General features: G+C 40.1%; 2 protein-coding genes and 1 long non-coding RNA gene across 3 annotated transcripts in view; 1 reads left to right on the top strand and 2 right to left on the bottom strand.

Moving 5' to 3' along the window:
* LOC118429699 overlaps positions 1-13,033 on the bottom strand; it is a 14,031-nt gene extending 998 nt beyond the window's left edge. Inside the window, exons 1-9 of the mRNA XM_035840300.1 lie at positions 12,878-13,033; positions 11,559-11,639; positions 10,221-10,256; positions 8,168-8,251; positions 3,122-3,216; positions 2,286-2,399; positions 1,197-1,356; positions 574-685; positions 329-382 (exon numbers count right to left, since the gene is read on the bottom strand). Of these exons, the coding sequence (XP_035696193.1) occupies positions 329-382; positions 574-685; positions 1,197-1,356; positions 2,286-2,399; positions 3,122-3,216; positions 8,168-8,251; positions 10,221-10,256; positions 11,559-11,639; positions 12,878-12,943 (802 nt within the window). The 5' untranslated portion in view covers positions 12,944-13,033. The remainder of the gene's footprint in view (positions 1-328; positions 383-573; positions 686-1,196; positions 1,357-2,285; positions 2,400-3,121; positions 3,217-8,167; positions 8,252-10,220; positions 10,257-11,558; positions 11,640-12,877) is intronic.
* Positions 13,034-15,757: 2,724 nt separating this feature from the next.
* LOC118429246 (histone H1-delta-like) lies at positions 15,758-18,205 on the bottom strand. Its single transcript, XM_035839713.1, has 3 exons — positions 17,980-18,205; positions 17,217-17,377; positions 15,758-16,582 (listed from the first exon to the last, which is right to left on the bottom strand). The coding sequence occupies exons 1-3, from the start codon at positions 18,051-18,053 to the stop codon at positions 16,245-16,247; spliced, it is 573 nt and encodes a 190-aa protein (XP_035695606.1). The 5' UTR covers positions 18,054-18,205; the 3' UTR covers positions 15,758-16,244.
* On the top strand, positions 18,176-20,125 carry LOC118429247. The gene is made up of 2 exons (XR_004832717.1): positions 18,176-18,321; positions 19,957-20,125. It is a non-coding gene; the product is annotated as an uncharacterized LOC118429247 (long non-coding RNA).
* The last annotated feature ends 3,348 nt before the right edge of the window (positions 20,126-23,473 follow it).

Below are 23,473 nucleotides of genomic sequence, written 5' to 3'. Positions count from 1 at the left end.
CTCCTCTACAGAAGGAGCTTTGGTTTTTGGTGGTCTTTTAAATAATTTGACACCAGCAAAAAGAACCTTGTCTACAGTGACCACCTGTCTATAGACCAGATTTTATTACCCACTGAGTGGTGGCCTTGTGCAGGCTTGACTGTACTTTGGTACACTCCATGGGGCTTGAATTATTTGGAATGCATATTCTTAAAAATCAGATGATAATTTCCACGAAGGAAAATTTTTATGATCCTCAAGCAAGCAAGAAGACTGCCTTACTGCAACAATCATTTTATAATCATATAAAGCAGGGCTAGCATCACCTGGACATTGTATGTGTTCTTACCTGGAGGGGCTTTCTTGGAAGTATGTAACCGTGCAGGTGAGGTTGGAGGTGTACCTACAAAACAACAAAAGACATCAACAAGACCGTTGGTTTCTTGGTGAACATTTTTCAATTTTGTGTTTTACACGCACAATGTCTGACCGTTTCCCAAATCATAATTATCCAGTTGCTTGAGTAACTGCTTTTGGCATGTCTTATTCCCTAGATGTCTAACCTTCATCGACATATTGTACAATGGAACTCACCTTGTGCAGACTTGGCTGGTGACAGGGGAGGGGGGCAGGAGGGGAGGGGCGGGGGAGAGGCTGAGGAGGTTGGAGAGGGGCTGGAGAGGGAGGAGGCAGAGTCCTTGGAAGCCTGGAGAAACAAAGGTGCAAAACTTGTTATTTTGTACATCTTGTGTGTAAGTAGCCTGATGCTTTGCTCACTTGTATAAACTCCAGTCTGCATCACAGAGTGGAGTTTATACAAACTTTAAGGGGTATACTGTACAACATTCACAGCTGTCTTTCAGACTGGTTTTGAACTTGGACCAATTAACTTGTAAATTACACACAGCACTTTTAACTTACCAGTATTTGTTTAAATGGACTGTGATTGTAAAACATTTATTCCAAAAGAAATTGCAGCTACATATTGTTTCCTTGCACCTTGTCGATGGGTTATTCAAGTGTGTAAGACATGACATCGTACACTATCAGGAGTGGACAACATAATATTTACCTTTCTATAATGTTATAAATGACTATATATTGATTTTGTAAGACGCACTGATCTCTATATACTAGAGTGAACAACACAATGGTCATAACCTTTTCCGTAATGACCATTTTGGAAGTATACAATAGAGTTTGTAAGGAAAACTGACCCCGATCTTTTCGTAGACGCCGTCCTCCATCTCCATGGAGCTGCTGCTGGTGGAGGAGATCTGGGAGGTCCCGCTGGCCCGCGCCGCGAGGTCGCCGACCTCCATGTACAGGCTGCTGCCCTCGCTGTCCATGCTCAGGTTACTGGCCAGGGAAGTCGCTCTGAAGTCATACAACACAACAGCAGTAAGCTACATGTATATCATCATATCCAACCACTCATTCCCAAGGTTCTGGACAGGGAAGTCGCTCTGAAGTCATACAACACAACAGCAGTAAGCTTAGTAACATGTATATCATCATATCCAACCACTCATTCCCAAGGTTCTGGACAGGGAAGTCGCTCTGAAGTCATACAACACAACAGCAGTAAGCTTAGTAACATGTATATCATCATATCCAACCACTCATTCCCAAGGTTCTGGACAGGGAAGTCGCTCTGAAGTCATACAACACAACAGCAGTAAGCTTAGTAACATGTATATCATCATATCCAACCACTCATTCCCAAGGTTCTGGACAGGGAGGTCGCTCTGAAGTCATCCAACACAACAGCAGTAAGGTACATGAATCTATCATCTGATGATCATCTAACCATGAAATATAGCACCTTCTGAATTTTAGAGATTAGAGATTATCAAGGTTCTGGGTAAGAAAGTTGCTCTGAAATCATGCAACACAACAGTAAGCTACATGTATCTATTATGATCATATCTATCGATCAGGTCACACGTTTGAGGACAGCCACACCCCATGCATATTAAAGAACTAACCACACTTTTCAAAAAATATTAGGGGCATGCCCGTGTGTGATGGTGAGGATATACCGGACACAGAGTAGAGACGTGGAAATGGTGGGATGGTAACTAGTGTCATCAGGTGACCCCTAACCTGACATATTATCAAATATTGATTCTACTGATTACTTGATAAATAGTTTTTATGAAGGTTAGACATCCAGGTAAACAATATTATTCATCTCCACAACTGCATAAAACATTGATTTACTTCCAGATTTTTTCGACTGACATCCATCACTCTTAATACTTTGTATTTGAATACTGAACTATGTGGTATGAGACAGCCCCTACCTGGATGACATGCTTGACACAGAGGGGAGGGGGGAGGTGGAGTCAGTGGAACTGGACCTCTCGATGGACAGAGACTTGCGGACCTGCTCGGGGGTCATGTTGGGTAGGTCATGCCTGTTGGGCAACCACACATGATGTATCAGACTTTCATGTTCATTACTACATGTGCCATAGTCTACAGTCAGATTTTTTCTATCTATGCAGTACTGCAATATTACTACTAATAATACATTTTCTAATGACCCATTTTTCCAATGTGGAGACTACATGTAGATCCATCCACCCACTTAAGAGACTAGATATCAGGCATTAGCTGGTAGAAATAAGAAGAAAAAAACATTCACTGGGGCCTTTTCAAACTACAAAGCTGATTGCCAACAAACAAAATTTACAATATAGTGGATAGATTAATATTTTGAAACTTTGAAACTTACCCAATCATAGAATTTAAGTAAATGTTGATAGTTTTTATATCTTTGTTTTGTTTCACTTTTTATGTGCAAGGAGGTCAACCTCCTTGGTATGCTCTACCATGCAGACTAATTCAGTTTCCTAAAAATAGTCTGGGGATGTAGGTGGAACATTCCGGTACAAACACTGCACATGTAGACAAATTGTACATGTCTGTATTACTTTTGAAGCCAGGCCACAACAATCTGATTTCTAGACATGGACAGTTGAAGAAAGTCCTATTTGTACCAGTTTTCCAAACAGTATCAGTGTCAACATCAAAGAAATTGCCAATAGGAACAGTGACGTTTTCTATCCACTCTTCCTCCTTAGTAAGGTATAATTTGACTAAGGCTATTTTTTCAGGGTAGTGAATATAAACCCACCATGTGACGGATGCCCTTGCATGCCCAGGTTTGAGCTGCATGGCTTTGTGTAACATCTTCACCCAGTCTGTCACCTGGTCTGAGCTCTCTCCAATCTGGAAAAACATCACACACACAATGTTATCATTACAGCATCTGTTTACCACTTACAAGTACATCACATTTCTCCAAAATGTATTGGGGGTAGATGGGTGTTTTTGAGTTGATGGGGATTGCTAAATCTTCACTCTTTTCAATTTACAGAACCAAAATGAATTTAACGTTTTTTGGGTTATTTAAAAGATATTAAAAAGATACGCATAACTGTAAAAACAAGTGGAAACCACATCTTTAGGAAAAAGTTAATGCCTTGCTAGCAGCTGCTTTCTTTTTTGTTGTGAATGGCAGGGTCATATTCAAGTTGTCATCTGCTTTAGTAATGTCCGCTTGCAATTTTATAACCTTGAAATGTTAATAACCAAGAAAATAAATTGGTGTTGTATCAATATTTATGTGCGAGGCAGAAGCACGAAACAAAGAAGCAGTGAACCAAATTATCCATGCATATACTAGAATATAGCCAGGTCTTTATATACAATTTTATGAATGTTCAGAACCAAAAGAAATCTTTAAATTTACATTGTACAATATTATGGTATCAAAGGGAAGAAAAGAACCATTGTCTGCCTCCATATGTCCATGTTTTCTATGTGGTAGACTTTAATGTTATGGATGAAAGAATTCCATGTTCCCCGCAGACTTGTGGGCGCAGGTGTAAGACATGCACGGATGCACACAGTCTGATTGAGCATGTTTATAGCACACCTCCCATAGTGCACTACATCCATCATTGTACTGTACTACACTGAACTTCATCACTGACTCGTTTCCATTCTACAGCAGCAGATTTCTTATGCCGAATTGATAGTTGTTGGTAGTAGCAGTATTGTCTGTGCATGCAAAAGACCTGCGTTAAGTCATACAAAAGTACACATTTTTACGACAGACCTCCAATAGTGCACTACATCCATCATTGTACTGTATTACTGAACTCCATCACTGACTTGTTTCCATTTTACAGCAGCAGATATTATACCACAGCAAATTTTATATCCCAAATTGCTAGTTGTTGGTAGTAGACTGAGGTATTGTTGTGCATACAAAAGACCAGCTTTGAATCTTACAAAAGTATGTATTTATGACAGACTTCCCATAATGAAGTGCCATAATGTTTCATCCACCATTGTACTGTATCACTTTAGTTCATCACTGACTTGTTCCAATTTTACTGCAGCAGATTCTATATCCTAGCTTTTACGTGTGTTTTTTAAACTTTGTGTTTAGCAATCGAGTGCAGTTCTCAAAGATTGATAAGTGTAAAGTACTGTAAAAATCAAAGTATTGCTGTGCATACAAAAGACCTCCAGCATTGTAACACACTGGTGCACTTGTCATTACTGACTTGGTTCCAATTTTACGGCTGCTGCAGATTTTATACCCTAGTTTTATGTTTTTGTCCAGTGGTCGACTACAGTTGACAGAACTTTGTCGTTGGTGTGCATGCAAAGAGACCTCATGGCAATTAAAAATGATGGATTGAAAAGTTATTTTTAAGTCTGAAATTGTTGTTAGTAGTAAATAATATTACATATAATTCACAAACACGGCAAGCTAAGAATGTTTGCAGATTCAAGTGACCGATCTCAATTTTTAAAATCACATCTTAATCAAGCTTGTCACAATGGTTATTATGTTATGGTCCATCTTGTATAATTAAAATTCACATTGCAAACTACTTGTACACCATGCCCGATGACCCATTCAATGGTGTTGAATGTTGGTTTGCCAACTGAAGTGTCAGATTTTAGAGCATGTTTTCATCAGGCTAATGTCGCATTGGATTACGGTCTTTCTAATCATAACACATTTTTTCTAATCATAACACATTTAAATTCACAGTACCAAATTATGTATTCTGATGGCAATCTAAGTCATTTTTACATTTTTAGTTTTGTTTGTTTCATTTTAGGCACTAGCGCCTGCATACACAAATACAATATAATTCTATACATTTAAAAACAGTGATCTAGTACTTTGATTTTTTTTTAAAGACAACACGTTTGTTTGAATCCCTATTCTAGAATTTGCCCTCCTGAACAGGCAACCTTTGTACATGTACAGGCAATGGATGATTGATTCCCTTGCCATGCTGACATCGTTACGTGCGATCTTTGACCTGACAACGGCACCTGAACTCAGGTGTAATTCTTCTGTTTGTTTTGTATACAAAAACCAGTGCCTGCAGGCATCCCTGTGGTTCAACTCAGAGGAATGTGGGCCATGAGAGAAAAACAGGCTGTATGTTTGAATGTGAGGTACAACCAGATAATGTTTTTGTTAACCTGGTTGTTAATGACTGGTTCACAGGCATATTTGCAAAGTTCCCATTTTTTTAAAGTGTTCTAGGCGTAGGCGAACTCTTTCTTAATTCTTAGGGTAACAAACTATGATGCCCATCCAACCAGATATGTCTGTCAATAAGATTCAATAACACAAACAAAGAACTTAAGTAGTAACACTTCAGCTTGATGCCCAAGCCTGCCATAAAGGACATACATGAACTAGTTTATACAGTATGGAGTCATCTGCTATAAATGTACAATGTGACTGTATAGCACCATTTGAAAACAGACTTCACTGTCATGACTGGCTGCTTTGTAGAAAAATATTGCCAAAATCTTTGCATCTGTGCCAGTGCCTTTTCACTGTAAATTTAACCCTATTTTCCCATTCTATATTATGAATATGGATTATTCGTAATTTATACATCTAATCCATAGCTAAACATCGTCAAGATATTTTAGATGGGGGGTTATATAAGAGCTTGAACAAGCCATTGTGTCTTTTCTACCCGCAGCACATTTTCTCGTTTTTGCGATTGTTTATGCATACCGATAGCAAATTGCTTTTACTATGTGTGCAAAGGAATAAAATCAACTCAATCTGTCATAAATTCAGTTTATCTTCCTGTCCTGATGTAATTTCCCTCGTTCGTTTCTGTTTGAGTGTTTACAAATATCCCCAGCTGAGTACATGGGAAGCAACCTCAAGCCAACCGCCACATCTTCAGAAAAGATGCTGGATCCACATATTCCCAGGGAGTCTGCCATGATAGCGATTTTGCCCCGTACCAAAATCGCTATCACGGCAAACTCCCTTTCACAGCAAACTCCCTTCCTCGGCAAACTCCCTTTCCCGGCACAAGAGAACCCAGCCAACGTTGAAAATCGTGAACCAACACACACACCCCACCTTCCCCCACCCCCCCCACCCCCCACCCCCCCACACAAACACACACCCTCCCAATAAAACCGGCCCTGTTCGAAGACTGCAACGGAGTCTAGAAGATGTGCGGTTGGCTTGAGGTTGTCCTCTCCCATGTACTCAGCTGGGGGTGTTTGTAAACACTCAAAAAGAAACCTGCAAGGAAAATCCCCTCAGCTGGTCGGCTGTCAACACGGACCAATCAGCAAGACCTTCTGTTTGACTCTGTTGGCAGAGTGCACATCTCAGTAATAAGCCCATGTCAGGCACCAATAACGGTCCTCGTAATTGATCCAATTTGGCCGGTCTGCCAGACACAAACTTAGTGACCATGCAAAGGATGTCTAGACCGAATCTGTCTTCATTGGAAAGTATTTTATTTGAACTGGTTGTAGACATTTGGTTTGCGTATTGTATTTTTACTTTTCATGATTGTAATTTGGGCAAACTTGTAACCTTATAACAGTTTCCTTCGTACCCTGTCTAATACTTACAACAGTTACTATCATTTTCCTGATGTAATTTTAGATTGTGCATAGTGATTAGAGTTCAGGTGAAAGCATAATGGGGTATAATAAATCACTATTCAACAAAAAAGGCTTATTTTCACTTATTTTCACTGACTGCAGTCAGGAAAATGCATTCTTGCAAGACAATCATAATTTTGATTGACAAATAGTATTTGATCCTTTCATATATCACAATAGATCTAAGTATTCTTGGTAAAGAAATATTCGTATTAACAATAATTTAATAAATACTAAGTATTTGATTCTTTCATATATTGTCTTATGTGACGTCCTTGAACAATCTAGCTGCTCTTGGTAAAAAAAAAAAAAGATTATTAAAGAGAGAAATGCCTCAATTTTAATCATGTCTGACCTAGATATTTTCCCAGACAAACAACAACACAGGTGACCATTTGTTTGTTTATTCATAAAAATTCAAATCGGTCTGCTGCCCTCATGTTACCTTCACCAGAATGGCAAGGTTGTTTTATATTGTTATTGTTTTCATTTTCTGAGTGTACGAAATGTATCAAATTTTATTCCTTTGTCAATGGTAAAAGATTATGAGTTTTAGTCAAGTTGATATAGAAATGTTTGCGTATAGTTCAGGAGTCTGGGTCCTATAGAATAAACTGTCAAAGTCAATTCCTTTCATCATAAATTTTACAAAAATCGGTCTCTTTTATCTTAGTCATTTTCTCAGCTATGATTTATTCATAAGTTAAAGCTAGCAGAGGTCCAATTAACTGAGCGGTGAAAGGTATGGATTAATGAGAAGCTTAATGTCGTGTTTACAGGCTTTTCACAGATATTGTACTGATAGGCAAATTGTTCATTCAAGCTTTGCAGAACAGTGAACGAATACACAAGTTTTCTGAATTTTTTAGCTACTTTGTGGGATCATTATGGCATAAATCACTGCTTTGCATTGAATTTGTTTTAATGAATAATTTTTTAACCTATTCAGTTTTTACCACCTTTGTCAAGGGATGATCAATTTTGTATGAATATAAAACAGAATATAAAACCTTTGACGGAAAATAGCACAATAAAAAATGTAGGGTTTAGGGTTATATGATATGACTCTCAAGCTCTTGCAATGGTTGTTCTCTCAGGGGAATTACTGTAATTGGTCAGGCAGGCAAATTTCTATTGTTCAGGAGAAAACGATACAGGAGTTATTGTAGCATTTTGGTCATTGACAGGAATAATAAATTCAGGCTGTACATCTCACCAGTGTGTGGATCTTTCCTCCCTTTAAGGTGATCTGGAACGTCAGACCGTCAGCGTGGTTGGCCAGCTTCCTCACTGACTGAACCTGTAAGAAAAGGAAGAAAAAATTCCTCTTAAGTATATGGTACAAGTACTGGCAACAATGTTGGCTGGGGAAACGCAAGAAATACCATTACTAATTGATAAGTACCGGTGTATCATGGCAGTGTAGAAGACTTCACCGCCCTGGGATGAGTGTACCACTGATAAGAATCTGCCAGTAATCTTTATTTGAGTCATTGGCCATGACAGGACATATTTACAAGACAAGCCCGGAGCCATTAGCGGAGGGATGTTGGAGGCGTTTTGAGCTGAGCTTGTACGCTTAAATTGATCTGATATTTTTCAGGTTGTCCCTTCTTAAAGTCCCAGGGGTACATTCATATAAACCTTCTCATAGATATCATACAGTATCCAGAATCATATTGCTCTATCTCGAAGGGTTTTTGGACAGAAAAAATCTTAATGTACTTATTGCTGCCTAATCTTAATTGAAATCTTAACACAGGAAGATTTACAGCCCAGGTCCCAGAGCAATGACTTTTACAGTGCCTTGTTTTGAGCAACTAAGCGGTATGATATATACAAGACATAATTTTCTGGAATTATGCAAAATGATGCTTAACATTCAGGCTCTAGCTACCAACTGTCAATGGAAAATGTTGTCAATTTTGATGGACAAAAATTGGAAGTTTCCAATTCTCAATGAATGATGGAAATTTGTAAGATATGAACAAGAAAATGGCAAAAAAAATGTTCTTTGTACGATCTTTCCAACAGTCATAATTGGGATGACAGAAAAAATCATTGACAAATTTGCTTAAGCCCTGTTAAAGTTGCTTGTACATGTACATAATTGTTTGTATTGTTTACATGGCGAGCATTAATGTCAATCCTACAGGGCTTGCCTTTTCTGAAATATGTATCTTTCATCAAAAGGTAGCAATTACCTCTATTGTTTGCTGTGAGAGTGCCCCCATAACATCTGAGCTTTATCCACATTATCATAATGAGCACCAGCAGGGGTTAGATAATTCCGTCACCTGCCCCCCACCCCCACCTGAGTCTCAGCAGCCATCCACTCTGTTTTATTGCTGTGAAAGGCCTGCTCCTAAAGAAAACCATCCACCTGAATTGTTGAATATTGTATTAGAAACAATATTCCAAGCCATAGTTTAACTCGAGCAACTGGACATGATTTTGGAAATGGTCAGACATTTCAGACAGCATTCGCTATCTTTTGTCAGTGACAGTGTATGAACTTCATTGCCTTATGAACAATGTTGAACTGGAAAAACATCTCATCTATTCCTTAGTCTTATTGACTGTTGGAGCACCATAGAAGATATGATACTCGAGCTCATTTCAGTGTTATCTTGCTATGTACAGGAAACCTTGCCTTAATCCTGCTGCTCAGTTTATGATCATGACATTTGTCCTAAATCTTTCATTTCCCCTTTGACAGTTCTGTGTTGATAGGTATGAGGACTAACAGTGCAACCATAACCTACATGAACATATATGTATGTTATATACAGGACCATCTGTATACTATTAGGATCCCTCCTTCCTGGGATGGAAATTTGCTTTTTGGAGAGAAAATAATTCACACATGAATTGATGTATAATAATGAAAATTTATTTTCCTAAGCATAGAATGACAGACTTAACCACCACAATTAACAACATGAAGTCCCAAACAATGTCTGAGGAATACTACAAAGTGTTTAACAACTGTAACCTACATGGAAATGTGTGTTAACATGTTATATATGAGGAATCAAACCAGTGTTGATGGCCATAACCTTTCAAAGTCACACTCGAGCAAGTTTTCCTCCGACCTTCATACAGACATCTGTTCATGAATAATCCACAACATGAATTCTGCACCGACCACAAATTAGGCACGGCAGGCAGTTTGCAGAGACAGTCACAGCGTGTGCTGTGATACAAATTCTCTTAGCGATGGACGGCGATCAATATTTCATGGAGAAAAAATAGTGTATCGAGCTCACCTGGGTAAAATCCACAGAGCCATGGAGATTTTCGTCCTGTGGGAAACAGAATGAAGTTATATCGATATACATGTATTTAACCAGCTGAACATTCAGGCTAGATGTGAAGGAATAAAAATGCTTAAGTGAAGGATAGTTCGAACATCTTTATTATCTCCATGAGAAATGGAGCTATACTTTTGGGTGTGTCTGTCTTTCTGTTTGTCTGTTTGTGTTTCCAGATTTTTGTAGTCAGCATAACTCAAGAACCTCTGGATGGATTACAAAATGATATTTGATATTTGGGTAGGTGTTGGGAAGACGAATGTCAAGGTCAATTTTGACCTTGGTACTGTAGCAGAAATTCTTTTTTTTTTTTTTTTTGTATCCTGCAAGAACCTGAAATGAATACCAAAATTTAATGTAAAGTGTAGGAAGGTATTAGTAGTTGTCTTCAGAAGTGAAACTAAAATGGCTCCAGTCCAATCAGTTTTCTGCAATGACCCTATCTTAGGGGTAAACTTCAACTTCAACTATGATTCCTTGGATCATCACCTTTCTTGAGGCAGTATGTGATTAAATGTGAGTTTCACTTCTGAATGGCTACTTCCCCATTCCCAATACTGGTTTTCCTTGAGATTGTGGGAACGGAACACTTCTGTTTCATTTTGTTACTTCCAGCACAATTAAGCTATCAATTGTTTAAACATAAATGCAGGACTCTAGTAGCAGAACAAACAGCAGTATATCTCAAACCCTAAACACTGTAACAACTGTAAACTGCAAACTGGGTCCAAAGGTTGCATTCCTTTGACTGACAAATATTTATCGTCCCTCTCGCAATGCCAAGTGTCGGCTGATTAAAGTCCACTCAGCGTCAAAAACAAAATTTTGAACTCCAGCCTAGGAAATGTATAATCTTGAGTGTGAATATACTAGTGTAACATTATTCTTGCATTAGGTAGATACCCACATTAAAGGAGCCACCTTGTTCAGTAATTTTGAACTGTTGACATCGGAAAAGCCTCCAATAACTGTAAGAAACTTATCCCATACTACAACTTCTGTATTAGTTAGATAAGCGTTAAGTTATAGAACTGTAGTTATGTAGATGCCATACTTTGTACCCCGTACAGTTGTTGTGGAATAAAACTATCTATATTTCCTGTATGATAATTGCTGTCATTACTAATTGTATCAATCACTTTTCTTTCAGATTTCTTTGGTACTACTAAGTTATATCTATGTGCATATCATTTTCAATATTCACAAATTGCTGTAGCTGTTTTTGTTTTTGTTTTCCCAAATACTTATATAAAACTGGTACTACATGTAACGTTACATCCTAGTCATGCTTACCGATAAGTCTGAAGAAGTCTTGAAGTAGTTGAGTGTGTTGTTCTTCAGAACAAACCAGTACTTCTTTGGTGCCTTCAGTTTCTGGATAAAGGAAGCAGAGGAAGTTAAGACAGAGGACCCAAAATCAAAGAGGAACATTTCAGATCAATCTTTTCAAGTATGTTGACAATGATTATTCCTATGGCACTATGACATTTCTGTAAATGGATGCATGTTTTGGCACCCAATATCACTGAGCTATTCTGCCTGGGTGTGCCATGTATTGCATTGTCTGCAATAGTTTTGAATAGTTTCAATAGTTAATCTCAATAAATAAATGACATTTATGTCGATTTTTGCAGTACCACATTTCCTTCATTCAGTTGATGTGTACGGTATAACCCTGTCACAAAGATATAAATTTGCATAGAATTACTCAAGGGGAAAACCTACAATTAAGGTAGTAATGATGGGGAAAACCCAGGCGTGCAGAAGACAATTGGCTTGGGGGTAAAAAAGAGGAAGTGGATTAAGTTTCTCTCAAGTTGCACAACCAGTGAAGCGTTGTGCAAGACAACTTGGTTGTTTGTTTTTTCTTGGATAAAGTAAGACTAAAAAATGAGATCTTCACAATGTCATTTTTTGTCTTGAACATTAAAGCAATTATTGATATGTTTTACTATTTGCATCATGTATTTGCGTCAGATTAGACACCCTGAGATTTAACGTTTGCTATCAGTACTATCGTTGTGGGATATCACGGGAAATGAAGCTTAATTTTTTGCATATCATTTCAAATCAGTAGGCTGTAAAATTGGTGTGTGGAAGTTGTGTAGACGCCGCCGAAATGGTTTCTCCCTGCTCAATTACTAGTCCTCTACTGACGGCAATCACATGTGCTCTGTCTGCTCTCCAATCATGTCCGCCGCTCTGACATTTTCACCCCGCTTACCATACGCGTTTGTCATTCTTGTAGCATACATAAAAGCCAATATCCTTAACGAAACAAGAACATTGCGTGGTGCATTTCCATCATCATTTATACTGGTGCCTTTGTGTGCGGGTTTAATAGAACTTTGCGATCTGATGTAGAAAATGGACCAATATCTAGTCCGCTCACGTTCAAATAGATGAGTCTAGCGTGCTCGGACTTCAGGAATATTTTGGCGCCGTTTCATTTGCGAAATACGCAAAGCTGTTTACGTTGGGCGACGTCGTAGGAGCCAGAAATTAATACATATTCGCCTTTAAGTTACTTCCGGGTTGAGAGAAAAAGTTGTAAGGTTGGTCGATTGACGTCAAACAAATAATCTCAACGGTGGCTTGAAAAAGGCACTTACCATTTTGGCTTGCTTGGTGAGGAATCCCTCAAATTTCAGCTCGGGTTCCGGGTCTTCTGTACCCATTTCTGCGCCAGTTTAGACGAAATCTTTGGAGAGACAAACGAGCTAGAAAGGCCGTGGTTGTTAGCTGTGTATGCGATGACTGGATAGGTTTGTCTAACGCTGCACACGGACCGACTTTGCTATTTGGCTATCCGTGACGGGCGCAGGTGCACAATCATTTGGAGAAAAACGTCCGAACCACATCAGATCCTCCCGTTTGACACCACCATTTCTCTAAAGCCGAACACCTTCCTGATGAAACTGAAAGCACGATGTTTGTGCGACAAATAGTGTGTGCCTCCAACGAGGAAGTGAATGTGATATGACTGAGTGAAAGTGGGCCGACCGACGATACAACAACATGGTCTGTGCGGACCAGTCCATTTTCCGTGGAGGTTGATTTTTTTATACGCGTCCTTTCTCGTCAACATATTGCAGTTCTTCACTCTTACCAAATATCGTTTCGGTCATCGGAACTTTCAATGAAATTATAGGATACACAGATTACGCTATGCCGATTTTCCTCCAACTAGTCACCCCTATGAAATGGATTCTTCTGCCATTCCCCTGGGAGTGATAGACCAATTACAATTGAGCATCTGACGATGACGTCTGTGTGGTAGAGTCCATTGTTTGAATGGGTGTGACAGGATATACTTTTCCTGTGCAGGTTGCTAGAAATGCCCAATTATACTAGGTACGACTTTAATCTCCAAGCAGATTCTTCCGTGGCATAAGACAGTAACATAAGGTGGGGAAGGAGTTTAACCGGCAGAAGAGTAAAATTGGCCACGCGGATTTTATTCCTCTGCCGGCTAAACTCCTTCCCCACCTTAAGAAACTGTCTTATGCCACGGAAGAATCTGCTTGGAGATTAATACGACTCCACTCGGTTAAAATAACTTCCAGTTTGTTCTTGCTGTTTTTCTTTTGTTAAAAATGTTTTGACTGGACGGAGAACAAGAAAGGCTCACACACCGAGTTACTTTGTCGACGCTTTAAATCAAATATTTGTACTTACTGTCTGGTTATATCAATGATGTACTAAAGAAATTAAAACATTTGTATAACTTGCATAAGCTATAAGGCGATCAATGGTACTTCATTCTCCTACGCAGAGGGAACCAAAGACTTTGGTATCAGTGATAAACAGCAAGAGGTTCGAAATCTGTGCGGTTTATCGATAATAAACAGTAGGGGGTTTAGAACCGATAATCCGACTCGTAACAGATAAAGATCTCTTGCGATTATCTCCTGCACTCAGTAATGCCCTGGGGATTGCTGACTAATGATCCGGAAGGCGTAATCTGACGTTGATCAGATTTTGCAGATTTACCAGTGGCAGAAGACAGTATCAAAATGGCCAAAGCAGTATCCGGTTATCAGTCTACAAACAGAGATTGAGTCGCGCCTTGAAGATATACTAGTAGTAGTAGTCGGGATTTTTACCGGCTCGCTCCTCTCGGTAAAAATCCCTCGGTAAAATCCCGACTACTATATCTCCGCGACTCAACCTCTGCTTGGACAGTTGGAAAATAGTATCCGGTGACCAGTTAGGTACTTTGGGTGCTTTGGCCTTTTTGATACTGTCTTGGGTAAAGCAGTGTCCTACTATACTGTAAAGCAGTGTTTTACACTGAAGTTGGTGACCCTGTCTTGAAGAAAACTAAAATAGATAATAGATATACTAGTAAATTGTGCCATCGGTAAATCTGAGTCGGAGCACAGGAAGAATAGCAAACAGAAATGTCGAGCTAATTGTAGATCCAAATAAAGTCAAGGATCCGGTTTTGGAGGCGTTTTGACCTACTTCCAGTTTTGTTATACATGTGTACCTAAATAATCTAATTGATTATATAATATATGTCGTTGTTCTTTTGCCGGCACACTCACGGTACTGTAGCAGCTATACGGAAATACCGAATTGAAGTTTCCAAGCTGTGACAAGTTTATATCTGACAGACAAAAGGATATTTTCACATACCACATGTAAAGCTTTGCTTTTACTGGGTAAGGTATCCATAAAATAGAATCTGTGCGGCTTAACAAAGCTTCCGAACTAGAAATTGTCACAACGCCGCCATGCGGTCGACAACATTATTACTGTTTTGGTACCCATGGGAACAAATTGGCGTCTGTTCAGTGACGTCACCGGTCACCCATCAGCTGTTATGTGCATGGAGAAGCCAGACGCGTGCACTTGTAATAGATATTTTCATATCCCTATTACAGCGCAAGGGCAGCGACCTCGAGGCAACTGAGAGGTTTCACAGATCGTTCAGCGAATTTCATTAACTAAATGATTAATTAATACGCTTTGTTGTCTTTAAGTCATACTTCACATTTTGCTTTCTAAATTATGAAGTTTGCGTCATTTTCAAGTTCAATTCAGCGAGATGTTGAATCGGGGTCTCAATGGTTGACATGCCAATGGTGCCCTTTTACTGTATGACAATTACTTCCCATACTTCTGCTATCACCGCGCTGCTACTACTAGTGATTGATTTGACAGATAAGGTTTTAACGCTTTGTGTGCTTTATTGTCTTTACAGTGTAAAATCAAGGGTTAAAATCCCATTTAAATCGCAGCGAGGTCGCAGCCCGTGAAAATAGTGTCTTAAAGGTCAACATTCAAACGGTTTGACCTTAATTGCCCTTTGTGACAGATATTTCTGATTTTCTTTTAACTTTTGTCGGGTCGGTTGTCAGCCATTGAAACTGTTTTTGCTGCAAGTTTACAATCGCTGCCATCTTTTTGACTTTGATCACACGTGTATATCTTTGCACAATCAACATCATGCAAACTGCCATCATGAAAACTGCAAACAAGGTAACTTAAGATGTCCATGAAAATTTTATTTCATTTTGCACTCACGTAACTCTATTGGTCCAACTTTCTGTACTGACGGACTATCATAAATACGCTCGCAACATCACAAATAAGACGACCATCATAGGAAACGTGTTCCTACTTTTACACAGTGATTGTAATAAGATTCATGGCATTTTGGGGTGCATCATTTTTGCATTTCCCACAACGTTAGAAAATAACATTTGTGTACTTTCTCTCGACACTGGTCTCACCACATACATCTGTGCTCATAATCAACAATACAGTCAAATTTGTAAATAACAACCTTCTGCGGTTTCTGTCTTTAAAATAAAACATCTGTTGACGACTCTACGAGATAAAAATAATCGGCCATCTATCGTTGGTCGGTCCACATCGCGTATGCAAATATATATATACACTTGAATGTCTACAGCGACCACTTCATACAACGAAGTGATGACGTGTCACAAATGTCCAGGGAAAATACAATCACTTCTTTCCCGCCTTCTTTGTTGTTTTCTTCGCCTTGGTCTTCGCTGCCTTCTTTGCTGGCTTTTTCGCTGCCTTGGGCTTCTTTGTTGGCGTCTTCTTTGCTGCCTTCTTGGCTGCGGGCTTCTTCTTCGGACTCTTCTTGGCTGCCTTTGCCTTGGGTTTGGCTGCCTTCTTGGCTGGCTTCTTGGCTGGTTTGGCCTTCTTGGCTTTCGGTTTCTTGGCCGCTGGCTTCTTGGCTGGCTTGGGCTTCTTCACCTTCTTGACCTTGGGCTTCTCCTCCTTTCCGACCTTGAAGGAGCCGGAAGCACCCTTTCCCCTGACATGCTTCAGGTCACCTGCAATACAAGAAGGAGATGCTGGTTGGCAACGTGCCCACGTACGACAAATGTATTGTCAGAGAGTGTTTCGCATGTGCGATATTCAAAATTAAATCAAAATGTCTCAATTCTAGTTGTACAATCATGGGCCTTCTGATAGCAATGAAATTTCAACCTTTTATCATACAGATAGGCATTTACGAGTAGTCCACACTAAGTCTACACAATAGACCAAATGAAAGTGAATACGTAATCACATTTTCCACCAGGCTGCCGACCTCGCTACGATCGGATGTGCCAGAGCTCTCCACAAATTCCATCTATTTGAATGAAGGTTTTGTTTTCTTAGCCATACATTTATATTTTACATGCAATCATTATGAAGTCAAGGGTCACAAAAACAATCGGTTGCAGCGAGGTCACAGCGCGATCGGCGACCTAGCTAGTAGAATGGAAGTGGTCTAGTAGGAATTAATTGGCCTAGGAGTGAACTGACTGCCCGGCGGTAATAGCTGAATAGACTGCAAAAGACTGACTGAAATCCCATGGCAACTTATTTGTCCCTATTTGGCCAAATTCTTCTCATTTTTCATCCATCTGACACGTCTCCTTGGAAACTATGGAAGCGGATTGAAAATGAACACATTCTCACCGGACTTCTCCATGCGCTTGAGCGCCAGTTTGAGGTGCACGTTGGCCTGCTTGGCGTTGTCGATCTTGTAGTTGGCCAGGATGTACTTGAGTATGGCCTGTCGAGAGGAGCCGCCTCGCTCCTTCAGGTTGGAGATGGCAGCCTTGATCATCTCGTTGTACCTAGACAAAGAAAAAAAACAGGTCAAATTCGGGTCACATCCGCGTTACGAGACACAAGACAAAAAAGCAGGAATCATATTAGTAATAATCAACAAATCAATGATACGAAATATATCATATAAGATAAATATCAATCAATTACATGGCAAAAAGCAGGTATCAATTTAGTAATAATTTTAAAGATTCAATGTTCAATCACTAAATTTCATTTACAAGTCAGTTTGGCATTGAAAATAACCGTCAAAAGCTTTCCAAAAATGGCCTGCCTTTTCTTTCGGCATTATTTGTTGTATTGAAGAATGAAAAGTAAAAATCAGCCAATTAAATGAAACACTCTTATCTTCGGAACATAAAAAGCAAAATAGAGAAGAAGAAAAAAAGGAAAAAGAAGCGAAAATAGCCAGCTTATATTTAAAGCCAGCGAACAGCTGTGATAATCCCAGACTAAAACAGCTGGGAAGCCGCTCACGGATTTCGATTGAAAAAAAAAAAACAGCTGGAAAAAAAAAAGAAATCAAACAGCGCGAAAAAAGTCAAGAACACCCGGAAAAATATCACCATCATAAAAAAAAGAGAAAACGTTTAGTAAAAACCCTGCGTACTTTGGATGACTGGCGGGTGCCTTGGGCTTCCTCGCCTTCTTGGCCTTGGTGGGCGATGCCGCTGAGTCCGACATGCTGGCAGGCTGCGCTTCCGATTGGCGAGAGGAGAGCTAGGGAGAGAAGAGAGGAGAACGCAGACGACGCTTGGCGGATCTGGAGTGAATGGAAAATTTGAATGTTTGGTCGAGCAGACGACGGTCTCGTGGCGTGCTGAGTCTGCGTGTGATGCCGAGGGGCGCGGCCACCTGGATTTAAATACCCGCACTGCGGACCTCGGAGGAAACACACACAAACACATGGACGAAAATGGCCGACCTGCACACTAGCTGTGTTTCCTTGTCGGTATGTACCGCTTTCTTGTGGCTTTCTCGTCTGCGTTCTAGCCTTGACTCTTGTGCTATCGCAATGGCAAGATTTTTAGCTTTACCGTCGTGGAAGATTTGGGGCTTCACCCTCGATGCCAACGAAATGCGAGACAACTTTCGGCGATTGGTAGGGGTGTGAAAACACCATGCACCGACTATAATCGTGTAGTGTTTACTATTACGGCAGGGATCGCGCTTTTTAGTATTTTATCCTTGAAGCTAAATACCTCTACTACTAGTAAGAGCATAAGGCGGTCTGTCCGTGTGTATTGGGGGTGAAAACGGTGGCTGAAAACATAGGGTAACAAACACACTTCTGCCTGTCCGCCATCTTGCCCTCCACTGCTATATCCACCAAAAATCCCAAATTTCCCCAAAATAGCTGAATTTACACTAAAAATGTTGGTGGGGGTTAGAGGAGGACAAAATGGTGACATATAGGTAGGTTTTTGCCCGCCTGGGTTCGCTTTGGTGGCGGTTTTTGAGCGCCTCAAACTTTACGTGTTGTAATGAGATTCAACTCGGAGATCTGTCAATTTGTCTCTTGAATGCAGCTATGGAAAATTCCTTCATAAATCTCGCTGTTTTCTCTAATTGTGCAGACTTAGCTGACAACACACATACTGCATGTGAAAGTATTAATTAATCTACGTACTTAGTCTCAGTTTTGTTGAGATTGTAGGTGAGGAAGTTTGTAAATCGCCGGGAAAGACAAGGTTTGGGTAAAGTACAGCGCTTGTGACGCGTCACCATTTTGGTCGTTAAGGTCGATTTCCTGCTGCTACAAATCTGCAAGGTTTTGCCGAATTTCGCGAAATCCTGCCGCTTCCTGGGCAAAAATTAGTTTCTAAATTATTCCAGGACATGCACAGATTGACATATGTCAGTTTGGATCATTTGATGCGCTGTAAAAGTCGAATTTTGAGGGAATATTTATTTTGGATTGAGGACGACGCTCTGCCATCGCGTCATCCCTTCTCGGTCGCCATATTTGCATCCACCCTTTTGACCTTCTCTGGTGGAAATTTCGGCAGAAACAGGCAAAAAGACACAATTTCTACCGATTATTAGATGTGTGCTATATCAAGGGTGTTATCTGGAGCTTTGTGTGCCACAATTTGGCTGAGATTAGTTGATATTTGGGCGGAAAGGTGCGTCTTTGCACAGCAGACAGTGCCGCTCCGCAAGCTGCACAAAGGTTGTTGTTGCTAGCTGCGCGGCTTCAAATCCAAACACTGGATTTTTCCAAGTTTTCCGCTTTATTTTCAGGAAAACTTGTAATTTCTTTGCATTTTCCCGAGACTAGTGTATTCCAGAACAAGCATGCCTAATGTCAGCGACGTTGGTTTAGGATAAAGCGGAGTATTTTGCGTTTTATCCCGGATTTTGTGTCAATCTAAAGGGGGCAATTACGTCTGAGTCTGCGATCGTATTTCTGCCTGGGTAGGGTCCGGCTGTTACCTTTACTCCGCCATTTCTCATGTTTGTTTGCTTGTATTGCAAAGTAAATACCTTTTATACTTCAACACATTAAAGATAAAGACAACTGTGTATATCTTTGTCCGTCTGGCTTCGTTTATTGTAATATTTCTTTCATTTCTGCTTTTTGCAGTGTCCGCCAATTGGGAGCAGGCTTCCATGGCTGGTGCTTGCGAATGGAGGAATGCACTGCCGACTACCTCACACGGGCGTCCGCTCCGACCAAGAAAGTTAAGAAAAGTATCGTTCATGGACTTAGAAAATCTTAAATAAAATCACCAACTACAAATCTTCTTCTTCCAGATGTGTACTCTGTCATTCTTGACAGTGTGGATGTTTGTGATGTCATACTTGTAGTATTATTTGTAGACCAGGGATTAGAAGGATCCAAAGTGCGCTGTGATTGGTTGGGAGGTCCCGTCGCACAGACCCTCACGTCCAAGTCGGTTTGCGACCAACAGCGACATTCCTGTCGCCCCTTCTTACTATATTCTACCCGACAAATTCTCCGAATGGGCCGCACTTTGCTCTGCCTTCCTTCCGGTAAAGGTTTCATGTAGACTGAGCCAAAAGTTGACCTTAGTGCAACACCACAGCCCTGCCATGCGTATCTTTATGGGTATAGTGCCATTTGTTAATGCAATGGCGCCCTTTAAAAAGCATTTAGTTCTCCGCTAATGCGGTAAATGACGAAATTAAATGCAAATAAACCTATGAAGTTTATGAAGTAAGACACGGATTTTATGACTTAACTACTGCCTGCATTGTCTTAAGAAAAACAGTTTCAGAACACCGTGGAACGTGTGAATAGACGTCTGGTGTACAGTACATTTTGAAGTAAGATTTTGAAATAAAGCATTATGAACTCTTCAGTTGAACCTCCATCGCCTGTCTCCTAAGAAGTGTATACACGTCTTTGATGTATTTTGTACATCAGCTTGGTTCCGTTGGAACAACCTCCCATCCAATACGTGTTCTTGCTTTGTTCTACATGTACCCAGACGACGGATAAAGAGACCCTCGTACTTATAATGCTAGCCAAACAATAATGTTAGCTGTCAGATGTTCAAAAGTGTACATGTACTGTATCTTACCGTAATGTTAATTATTCTCTAGGCGTCATTTATGCATTTTGTAATGTTTAACGTGATAATATTCTGCCCACGCTTTAGGAAAACATAAAGGTAATTTAGATGAATTTTTATTTACTTACGCAAGGTGTGTACATAGTAGGCTCGAAAATGATCTAAACGAGATGTTGAATTTCAGCTAAAAAGAAACGAAATCCCACTTTTGATGAGGCAGTATATCGGGCGATACAAGAATGTATGAAGGGTTTTGATATGATGTAAGGGATTCCTGTAAGCTACATTTCTTTCATCGAACCGTTCAACGTGTTCTTTTGTTCGATTATAAAGAAACCTTTGGTTGACCTCCCGGCATTATGTGTGTTGCTGACAAAGCTAAACTTATCTTTACATTATTGATAAGGTCATAAACAATCCACGTGAGGTTGTAAAACTGGGTTCGACGGGAACACCGTCTGATTCGATTGGGCAGCGCGTTAATCATTGTATTACTGGAGATTTATTTTGATTGCTCGAGTATGTATAAGTATTAAGACAATTTTCCAGTTGCTCATCAAATCGGGAAAGGGGCTGATTGTCGTCGGAACGTAGAATGCTTTTCATCCTTGACTTATACGATATTGACAAGTCAAGAGCAACGTCTGACGTCAATAGTCTTTTCACTGTAGTTCGGAAACGAAACGCAGGATTGTTTTTTATTACTACATGATTGCCTTTGGACTTCCGCCTATTTTGCGTATGTGTATCACACGTACGCATTATATTAAGTATAATGTCTGAATCGTGGGAAAAGTGCAGACGTGAAAGCAGCTAATCGATTTATTCCGGATAGTTTGTTTACCGACGGCAGAAATCACGCGTTGTCCCACCGACCTCTCAACCCTTTACATCGACGCGGAGTTAGTGAAATATGGCCACACTACTATTTCCTAGTCTCTACCAGACTCCATAGGTCGCTGGAAAAACCGCAGAAATTGAACAAATAGAGGAATAATAGAGGAATAAGTCGGTAAGAGTATAGCCGGCTCGCGCGCTGTTCCCTAGCCGGCTGTACTTCTCTGGCCGCTTATTCATCTATTTGTTCCATTTTTACGGGTTTCCCAGCGACCTACGGAGTCTGGTAGAGACTACTTTTCCCCCTAAACATCGCGTCACAGTGATTTGTAAATCATCAGTGCCGGTAGACCAGACGCCTGGTCTCAGATGCCACCGGGCGTTCCCTCTAAAAATAGACGTCCCCAATTGCAAGCGGAGACAAAATGATATCGCGCATGTTTTTGCTTTTAGGATTGAGAATCCGTGATTCCTAATCAAACCTTTTTGCACGGAACATTCCTGATAAAACTTTCTGCACGTAGCAACAAGAACACGGAAATGCTGTGTATTTTAGTGTCATCATCAATAGTTTTAGTAGCATAAACATTATCTTTTTTATCTATCAAAATAATTACGACGCAGTTCAATTGTCCACTGGGACCTAATTAAAATACGTTAAATCAAAACGTCCTTTCACAATCTGTTACGGCGTTCTTGACGTAGATTGCTGGAGCTGCGAACATGAATGAAATACTGGGACTTCTACTTGCCTTCAACAAATGTGAAAGGGGCAAGTTTTTATTAGAACTCACCAATACTCCTTAAAGTAACGCGTTTGACATTCTACGTACACCATGCTGACATGTAGAGCTTGGGAATTGCGTGTGAAAAAGTAAACATGTTACCATAAGCGGATACCGCATTTACGCAGACTGTTACAGTTCTGTGTCTAATGTAAACAGCTGCTTTCGATTGTTCTATTTTCAATGTTTGGTAATTGATTTGCCCTTGTTTGCCTTGTTGCCTGTCGCCACAAATCAACACAAGTTGGAACCATTTGTGATTATGATCAGATTTCTGATTCGTCCTTTGTGATATAATTCCGTTTTTTTTTTCTGTGGCAAATCAATTGGATCGCAGATCGCTTTATATTTTCATGAACCGTTGAGTTTTCCCTTGTGTAAGTAACAGTTTAACTTCTAAAAGGGCCGATTGATAAGTGCGATCGATATTTGTGGTTACGAGACAAATCCAAAACACTGATGGATAATAATTATAGCTACCCAAAACCGATGTATAAGGTATGACGAGAAACAGGTTGCATATGTTTTCAGACTTTTAGGCAAGTTTTTTTTCTCTTTTACTTCTTGTCGCTTCCGTTGAGAGCATTAGCGATCGTTGGGAGAGAACCAAAGCTAACAAGGTTGGACTCAGGCGATATATAACTTAGTAATAGCCCCAGCTAGCGCATTATCGATGCGTTTTGCAAATCTGTTCAAACGTCATTCTGCTGATATGGACACTTTTGACAACTACAGTGTTATCAGTGTCCCGTTATAGGTCATATAGTGATAATCGTGCGCGTAAGTCATGAACTTGAAACGTAAACGTGAGAGTAACATTGAAGCTGCATGGATTCAATCACAGTCAACACACAGGCGAGTTGCTTCACCGACGCTGACGTCAAGCATGTGTTTAGGGTATCAGCGAGTGTGCACGCCGTATTTTGGTGACAATATTGGACGG

The sequence above is a fragment of the Branchiostoma floridae genome, chromosome 13 (assembly GCF_000003815.2).
Source record: "Branchiostoma floridae strain S238N-H82 chromosome 13, Bfl_VNyyK, whole genome shotgun sequence".
Lineage (NCBI taxonomy): Eukaryota > Metazoa > Chordata > Leptocardii > Amphioxiformes > Branchiostomatidae > Branchiostoma > Branchiostoma floridae.
The sequence above is the reverse complement of the archived record's forward strand: the minus strand, read 5'-3'. Positions and strand labels throughout refer to the sequence as shown.